General features: G+C 33.6%; 1 protein-coding gene across 7 annotated transcripts in view; it reads right to left on the bottom strand.

The window, feature by feature from the left end:
* The window catches only part of arhgef18b (rho/rac guanine nucleotide exchange factor (GEF) 18b), a 224,702-nt gene that overhangs the window by 191,526 nt on the left and 23,474 nt on the right, over nt 1-9,702 (bottom strand). For all 7 annotated transcript variants that reach the window (XM_061976196.1, XM_061976189.1, XM_061976191.1 and 4 more), the window contains one exon: nt 3,169-3,308. In XM_061976196.1, coding sequence (XP_061832180.1) covers nt 3,169-3,308 — 140 coding nt within the window. The remainder of the gene's footprint in view (nt 1-3,168; nt 3,309-9,702) is intronic.

The following is a 9,702-nucleotide window of genomic DNA, read 5'->3' as shown; positions in this document are numbered from 1 at the left end:
GTGCTTATTGGTGTATATACAAACCCTGTTTCCATATGAGTTGGGAAATTGTGTTAAATGTAAATATAAACGGAACGGAACATATGTTGCCATCCAAGCAACGTTACCATGGACGCCCCTGCTTATTTCAGCAAGACAATGCCAAGCCACGTGTTACATCAACGTGGCTTCATAGTAAAAGAGTGCGGGTACTAGACTGGCCTGCCTGTAGTCCAGACCTGTCTCCCATTGAAAATGTGTGGCGCATTATGAAGCCTAAAATAGCACAACGGAGACCCCCGGACTGTTGAACAACTTAAGCTGTACATCAAGCAAGAATGGGAAAGAATTCCACCTGAGAAGCTTCAAAAATGTGTCTCCTCAGTTCCCAAACCTTTACTGAGTGTTGTTAAAAGGAAAGGCCATGTAACACAGTGGTGAACATGCCCTTTCCCAACTACTTTGGCACGTGTTGCAGCCATGAAATTCTAAGTTAATTATTATTTGCAGAAAAAAAATAAAGTTTATGAGTTTGAACATCAAATATGTTGTCTTTGTAGTGCATTCAATTGAATATGGCTTGAAAAGGATTTGCAAATCATTGTATTCTGTTTATATTTACATCTAACACAATTTCCCAACTCAATATGGAATTTTTTTTACCTTGAAAATTTTTTTTTACCTTGAAAATCATTTTTTACCTTGAAAATCATTTTTTAAATAGAAAAAAAAATTTTACCTTGAAAAATTTTTTTTACCTTGAAAATCATTTTTTACCTTGAAAATCATTTTTTACCTTGAAAATCATTTTTTACTTTGAAAATCATTTTTTTACCTTGAAAATCATTTTTTACCTTGAAATTCATTTTTAACCTTGAAAAAAAAATTTACCTTGAAAATTTTTTTTTACCTTAAAATCATTTTTTACCTTGAAAATAATTTTTTACCTTGAAAAAAGAAATTTACCTTGAAAATTTTTTTTACCTTGAAAATCATTTTTTAACCTTGAAACACATTTTTAACCTTGAAAAAAAAAATGTTACCTTGAAAAAAAATGTTTTCCTTGAAAATCATTTTTTACCTAGAAAATCATTTTTTCACATTGAAAAAAAAAATGTTACCTTGAAAAAAAATGTTTACCTTGAAAATCATTTTTTTCCTTGAAACACATTTTTAACCTTGAAAAAAAAATGTTACCTTGAAAAAAAATGTTTTCCTTGAAAATAATTTTTTACCTAGAAAATCCTTTTTTCACATTGAAAAAAAAATGTTACCTTGAAAAAAAAATTTTACCTTGAAAATCATTTTTTACCTTGAAAATCATTTTTTACATTGAAAAAAAAAATTTACCTTGAAAATTGTTTTTTACCTTAAAATTTTTTTTTTACTTAGAAAATCATTTTTTACCTTGAAAAAATAAATTTACCTTGAAATTTTTTTTTACCTTGAAAATCATTTTTTACCTTCAAACACATTTTTAACCTTGAAAAAAAAAATGTTACCTTGAAAAAAAAATTTTCCTTGAAAATCATTTTTTACCTAGAAAATCATTTTTTCACATTGAAAAAAAAAATGTTACCTTGAAAAAAATTTTTTACCTTGAAAATCATTTTTTTCCTTGAAACACATTTTTAACCTTGAAAAAAAAATGTTACCTTGAAAAAAAATGTTTTCCTTGAAAATCATTTTTTACCTAGAAAATCCTTTTTTCACATTGAAAAAAAAATGTTACCTTGAAAAAAATTTTTTACCTTGAAAATCATTTTTTACCTTGAAAATCATTTTTTACATTGAAAAAAAAAATTTACCTTGAAAATTTTTTTTTACCTTAAAAATTTTTTTTTACTTAGAAAATCATTTTTTACCTTGAAAATCATTTTTTACCTTGAAAATCATTTTTTACATTGAAAAAAAAATTTTACCTTGAAAATTTTTTTTTACCTTAAACATTTTTTTTTACTTAGAAAATCATTTTTTACCTTGAAAATCCTTTTTTACCTTGAAAAAAAAATTTTACCTTGAAAAAAATGTTTTTCCTTGAAAATCATTTTTTACCTAGAAAATCATTTTTTCACATTGAAAAAAAAATGTTACCTTGAAAAATTTTTTTTACCTTGAAAATTTTTTTTTACCTTGAAAATCATTTTTTACCTTGAAAATCATTTTTTACATTGAAAAAAAAAATTTACCTTGAAAATTTTTTTTTACCTTGAAAATCATTTTTTACCTTGAAACACATTTTTAACCTTGAAAAAAAAAATGTTACCATGAAAAAAAATGTTTTCCTTGAAAATCATTTTTTACCTAGAAAATCAGTTTTTCACATTGAAAAAAAAATGTTACCTTGAAATTTTTTTTTTTACCTTGAAAATCATTTTTTACCTTGAAAAAAAAATGTTACCTTGAAAAAAATTTTTTACCTTGAAAATCATTTTTTACCTTGAAACACATTTTTAACCTTGAAAAAAAAATGTTACCTTGAAACATTTTTTTTCCTTGAAAATCATTTTTTACCTAGAAAATCCTTTTTTCACACTGAAAAAAAATGTTACCTTGAAAAAAATTTTTTACCTTGAAAATCATTTTTTACCTTGAAAATCATTTTTTACATTGAAAAAAAAATTTTACCTTGAAAATTTTTTTTTACCTTAAAAAATTTGTTTTACTTAGAAAATCATTTTTTACCTTGAAAATCATTTTTTACCTTGAAAAAATTTTTTTACCTTGAAAAAAAATTTTTACCTTGAAAATCATTTTTTACCTTGAAAATAATTTTTTACCTAAAAAATCCTTTTTTCACATTGAAAAAAAAATGTTACCTTGAAAAAAAATTTTTACCTTGAAAATCATTTTTTACCTTGAAAATCATTTTTTACATTGAAAAAAAAATTTTACCTTGAAAATTTTTTTTTACCTTAAAAATTTTTTTTTACTTAGAAAATCATTTTTTACCTTGAAAATCATTTTTTACCTTGAAAAAAAATGTTTACCTTGAAAAAAAAATTTAACCTTGAAAATCATTTTTTAATATAAATTCCATTTATATTTACATCTAACACAATTTCCCAACTCATATGGAAACGGGGTTTGTATAAGTGTTTATAAGTGTGTGTGTGTGTGTGTGTATATATATATATATAAGTGTTTAATAGTGTGTGTTACACACATACATAAACATTATATTACTACCTGATCCTTGTTGGATGCACCAAAGAAGACGTCCTCAGTGATGGATGCAGGCGATGATGGCGAGGTGGGGGATGTTGTTGTTGTTGCTGCTGCATGAAGATGAACATCCTCTTGTCCACTATAAGGCTTACACTCTGACGCTGAAAATGTTAGAAGATGTGTCATGTTTCTTTGTCTGCACAATACAATATCAATATAATCCACACCAGGCTAGTATCAGATCAGTCCTTAAGCGTGATGATATTTTGCACAAATATCTCAAATATATTGGCATGCATTTATTTATGAGCCAACTTTCCATCCATCCATCCATTTTCTACCACAGATAGACAGACAACATTCACACTCACATTCACACACTAGGGCCAATTAATGAGAGCCTAAATGCAATTTTTTTTTTAATTGATTCGGAAAAAAATTGAGAAAAAAATGTTTTCTTGAAAATTAGAAATCTATTCAGAATTGAAATTTAAAAAAAATGCAATTCGGATGTGAATTGTTTTTTTTTCTCCCGGCAGCCTTAGTGTTTGCAGAGTATACTGCTATATTGTTTATAACCCCAGGCTATAAGGTTCCACTTTTTATTAGGGATGTCTGATAATATCGGACCGCCGATATTATCGGCCGATAAATGCTTTAAAAAGTTATATCGGTTTCAAGATTATCGGTATCGGTTTCCAAAAATAAAATTTGTGACATTCTAAAACGCCGCCGTGTACACGGACGTAGGGAGAAGTACAGAGCGCCAATAAACCTTAAAGGCACTGCCTTTGCGTGCCGACCCAGTCACATAATATCTACGGCTTTTCACACACACACAAGTGAATGCAAAGCATACTTGGTCAACAGCCATACAGGTCACACTGAGGGTGGCCGTATAAACAACTTTAACACTGTTGCAAATACGCGCCACACTGTGAACCCACACCAAACAAGAATGACAAACAAACACAACATAAACACAACAGAACAAATACCCAGAAACCCTTTGCAGCACTAACTCTTCCGGGACGCTACAATATACATCCCCTAAGCCCCCATCTCAACTTCCTCATGCTCTCTCAGGGAGAGCATGTCCCAAATTCCGAGCTGCTGTTTTGAGGCATGTTAAAAAAAAAAAAAAATGCACTTTGTGACTTCAATAATAAATATGGCAGTGCCATGTTGGCATTTTTTTTTCCATAACTTGAGTTGATTTATTTTGGAAAAGCTTGTTACATTGTTTAATGCATCCAGCGGGGCATCACAACAGAATTAGGCATAATAATGTGTTCATTCCACCACTGTATACATCGGTATCGCTTGATATCGGAATCGTTTTTTAAGAGTTGGACAATATCGGCAAAAAAGCCATTATCGGACATCTCTAGAGCCAATCGTAGTTTTGCATTTTGACTTAATTATTGTTGTCGACATTGTCTTATACTGTTGTGTTCAGTATTGTGTCCGAGAGTATTTGTTCATCGACGAGTTTGTCTCAAAACAATCATGAGCAACAAAATAAAGGCGAAAATCACCACAAAAAAAAAGTCCAACCATCCATATCAAGGCGTGTATGTGCTTGGTATCAGATCGATACCAAACTGTGTAGTATCGCGCACGTCTACTACAGTAAGTATCGATAGATGAAGTCATTTAATGTATGACGCCAGTTGCCACAAGCCATTATTTAGGGGGCGTAGCAAAAAAAAAGACTTACGCTTAACCAAGCAGGGCGGTATAGCTCGGTTGGTAGAGCGGCCGTGCCGGCAACTTGAGAGTTCCAGGTTCGATCCCCGCTACCGCCATCCCAGTCACTGCCGTTGTATCCTTGGGCAAGACACTTTACCCACCTGCTCCCAGTGCCACCCACACTGCTTTAAATCTAACTTAGATATTGGCTTTCACTAGTGATGGGTCCGGCAACACCGATGCATCGGCGCATGCGTCGAGCTCATAGAGCAAAACCCTGTGTCGGTGCGCGTACCGCTTTTAGAAAGTCACGTGACCGATCATGAGCTGTTTTGGTCACGTGACCGATACGCCAACTGTGTCGCCTCCTCTGTGCCCTGTGAGCGGCTCTTTTCTACAGCCCGAGAAATAATAACTAAGAAGAGAAATCGTCTAAAATGTAATACGTCGGAAAAACTTTATTATTTTTTTTAATAAAAATGTGTAAAAAAATAAAATAAAAACAATTCCCAGTCCACAATCATCCACAACACGTTCTCTTAGATTTCCATGTTATGATACATGTTCACATTATTTATTGACTGTATCTAAAAAAGATAAAAATATATTTTTTATTTAAAAGAAGATATGAAATAATCCTAAATGAAATACAATGACTTGGTTTATATTATTGTATATACTAGGGCAGGGGTCACCAACGTGGTGCCCGCGGTCACCAGGTAGCCCGTAAGGACCAGATCAGTCGCCCGCTGGCCTGTTCTAAAAATAGCTCAAAGAGCAGCACTTACCAGTGAGCTGCCTCTATTTTTTAAATTGTATTTATTTACTAGCAAGCTGGTCTCGCTTTGCTCGACATTTTTAATTCTAAAAGAGACAAAACTCAAATAGAATTTGAAAATCCAAGAAAATATTTTAAAGACTTGGTCTTCACTTGGAATAAGCGGTAGAAAATGGATGGATGGATGGGTCTTCACTTGTTTAAATAAATTCATTTATTTTTTACTTTGCTTCTTATTACTTTTAGAAATACAATTTTAGAGAAAAAATACAACCTTAAAAATGATTTTAGGATTTTTAAACAAATATACCTTTTTACCTTTTAAATGTCTTCCTCTTCTTTCCTGACAATTTAAATCAATGTTCAAGTAAAAAATTTTTTTATTATTGTAAAGAATAAATATTTTAGCTTCTGGTTTTTCAACGAAGAATATTTGTGAAATATTTCTTCAAACTTACTATGATTAAAATTCAAAAAAATTATTCTGGCAAATCTAGAAAATCTGTAGAATCAAATTTAAATCTTATTTCAAATTATTTTGAATTTCTTTTTAAAAAGAATTCTGGAAAATCTAGAAGAAATACTGATTTGTCTTTGTTAGAAATATAGCTTGGTCCAATTTGTTAAATATTCTAACAAAGTGCAGATTGGATTTTAACCAATTCAAAACATGTCATCAAAATTATAAAATTTATCTTAATCAGGAAAAATTACTAATGATGTTCCATAAATTATTTTTTTGAATTTTTTCAAAAAGATTCAAATTAGCTAGTTTTTCTCTTCTTTTTGTCGGTTGAATTTTGAATTTTAAAGAGTCGAAATTGAAGATAAAGTATGTTTCAAAATGTTATTTTAGTTTTTTTTCGTGTTTTCTCCTCTTTTAAACCGTTCAATTAAGTGGTTTTTTTCATCATTTATTCTCTACAAAAAACCTTCCGTAAAAGGAAAAAAAAATGTACGACGGAATGACCGACAGAAATACCCATTTTTTTATATATATACATTTATTTATTTAGCTATTCTTGTTTAAATCACACTTACGTGTAACTTACAAATGACAATATATGTATTTATTTAAGTGTGTATCAAACTGGTAGCCCTTCGCATTAATCAGTACCCAAGAAGTAGTTTTTGGTTTCAAAAAGGTTGGTGACCCCTGTACTACACTCTTAGAAATAAGGGTTCTAAGGGTTCTTCTACAAGGGCTGAGGTTCTAACTGGAACCATTTGCTTCTGAAAAACCCTTTCCCAAAGAAAGGGTTTTTCAAGGGTTCTTGGTAACGCTAATGGTTCCAGTAAGAACCATTTTGATCCAGAGAACCCTTTAAAACCCCTTTTCTGAATAATTGGTTTTTAAAAGGGTTCTCACTAACACTAAGGGTTCCAGTAAGAACTATTTTGATCCAGAGAACCGTTTTTGGAAGAAAGAGTTCTTCAGGGATTGTTGAAAGCATGGGTAAGATCCTGTGTCACCAGGGACATACTTCCTGATAACATTTGCCAATAATGGTGCCTATCTTTAAATAAATGTTTTTCTCATTAAAATGTTTTGAATGTTTGTTCAATGTCAACATGATAAATGACCACAATATAATATGAACTAAACTGATCTGTAGAATACAATATGGTTCTTTATAGAACCCTCAGAAGACAAGACGGTTATCGGTGAAAACCTTTGAAAAGGGATGTTTTTAGAACCCCCTGTGTCAGGTCTAGATGAAACCCTTGAAACATGAAAGAGTTCTTTGTGGAACTCCCTGCATGGGTTCTAGATGAAACCCTTGACAAACGAAAGGGTTCTTAGTGGAACTCCCTGCATGGGTTCTGGATGAAACCCTTGAAATACGAAAGGGTTCTTAGTGGAACTCCCTGTGTGGGTTCTAGATGAAACCCTTGAAATACAAAAGGGTTCTTAGTGGAACTCCCTGCGTGGGTTCTAGATGAAAGTCTTGAAATACAAAAGGGTTCTTAGTGGAACTCCCTGTGTGGGTTCTAGATGAAAGTCTTGAAATACAAAAGGGTTCTTAGTGGAACTCCCTGTGTGGGTTCTAGATGAAAGTCTTGAAATACGAAAGGGTTCTTAGTGGAACTCCCTGTGTGGATTCTAGATGAAACCCTTGAAATACGAAAGGGTTCTTAGTGGAACTCCCTGTGTGGGTTCTAGATGAAAGTCTTGAAATACAAAAGGGTTTTTAGTGGAACTCCCTGCGTGGGTTCTAGATGAAACCCTTGAAATACGAAAGGGTTCTTAGTGGAACTCCCTGTGTGGGTTCTAGATGAAACCCTTGAAATATGAAAGGGTTCTTAGTGGAACTCCCTGTGTGGGTTCTAGATGAAAGTCTTGAAATACAAAAGGGTTCTTAGTGGAACTCCCTGTGTGGGTTCTAGATGAAACCCTTGAAATACGAAAGGGTTCTTAGTGGAACTCCCTGCGTGGGTTCTAGATGAAAGTCTTGAAATACAAAAGGGTTCTTAGTGGAACTCCCTGTGTGGGTTCTCGATGAAAGTCTTGAAATACAAAAGGGTTCTTAGTGGAACTCCCTGTGTGGGTTCTAGATGAAAGTCTTGAAATACAAAAGGGTTCTTAGTGGAACTCCCTGTGTGGGTTCTAGATGAAACCCTTGAAATACGAAAGGGTTCTTAGTGGAACTCCCTGTGTGGGTTCTAGATGAAAGTCTTGAAATACAAAAGGGTTCTTAGTGGAACTCCCTGCGTGGGTTCTAGATGAAACCCTTGAAATACAAAAGGGTTCTTAGTGGAACTCCCTGCGTGGGTTCTAGATGAAACCCTTGAAATACAAAAGGGTTCTTAGTGGAACTCCCTGTGTGGGTGCTAGATGAAACCCTTGAAACATGAAAGGGTTCTTAGTGGAACTCCCTGTGTGGGTTCTAGATGAAAGTCTTGAAATACAAAAGGGTTCTTAGTGGAACTCCCTGTGTGGGTTCTAGATGAAACCCTTGAAATATGAAAGGGTTCTTAGTGGAACTCCCTGTGTGGGTTCTAGATGAAAGTCTTGAAATACAAAAGGGTTCTTAGTGGAACTCCCTGTGTGGGTTCTAGATGAAACCCTTGAAATACGAAAGGGTTCTTAGTGGAACTCCCTGCGTGGGTTCTAGATGAAAGTCTTGAAATACAAAAGGGTTCTTAGTGGAACTCCCTGTGTGGGTTCTCGATGAAAGTCTTGAAATACAAAAGGGTTCTTAGTGGAACTCCCTGTGTGGGTTCTAGATGAAAGTCTTGAAATACAAAAGGGTTCTTAGTGGAACTCCCTGTGTGGGTTCTAGATGAAAGTCTTGAAATACAAAAGGGTTCTTAGTGGAACTCCCTGTGTGGGTTCTAGATGAAACCCTTGAAATACGAAAGGGTTCTTAGTGGAACTCCCTGCGTGGGTTCTAGATGAAAGTCTTGAAATACAAAAGGGTTCTTAGTGGAACTCCCTGTGTGGGTTCTCGATGAAACCCTTGAAATACGAAAGGGTTCTTAGTGGAACTCCCTGTGTGGGTTCTCGATGAAAGTCTTGAAATACAAAAGGGTTCTTAGTGGAACTCCCTGTGTGGGTTCTAGATGAAACCCTTGAAATACGAAAGGGTTCTTAGTGGAACTCCCTGTGTGGGTTCTAGATGAAAGTCTTGAAATACAAAAGGGTTCTTAGTGGAACTCCCTGTGTGGGTTCTAGATGAAAGTCTTGAAATACAAAAGGGTTCTTAGTGGAACTCCCTGTGTGGGTTCTAGATGAAACCCTTGAAATACGAAAGGGTTCTTAGTGGAACTCCCTGCGTGGGTTCTAGATGAAAGTCTTGAAATACAAAAGGGTTCTTAGTGGAACTCCCTGTGTGGGTTCTAGATGAAACCCTTGAAATACGAAAGGGTTCTTAGTGGAACTCCCTGTGTGGGTTCTAGATGAAAGTCTTGAAATACGAAAGGGTTCTTAGTGGAACTCCCTGTGTGGGTTCTAGATGAAAGTCTTGAAATACAAAAGGGTTCTTAGTGGAACTCCCTGTGTGGGTTCTAGATGAAACCCTTGAAATACGAAAGGGTTCTTAGTGGAACTCCCTGCGTGGGTTCTAGATGAAAGTCTTGAAATA

The sequence above is a fragment of the Nerophis lumbriciformis genome, linkage group LG14, assembly GCF_033978685.3.
Source record: "Nerophis lumbriciformis linkage group LG14, RoL_Nlum_v2.1, whole genome shotgun sequence".
In the NCBI taxonomy this organism is placed as follows: domain Eukaryota; kingdom Metazoa; phylum Chordata; class Actinopteri; order Syngnathiformes; family Syngnathidae; genus Nerophis; species Nerophis lumbriciformis.
This window is presented reverse-complemented; position numbering and strand designations above follow the sequence as displayed.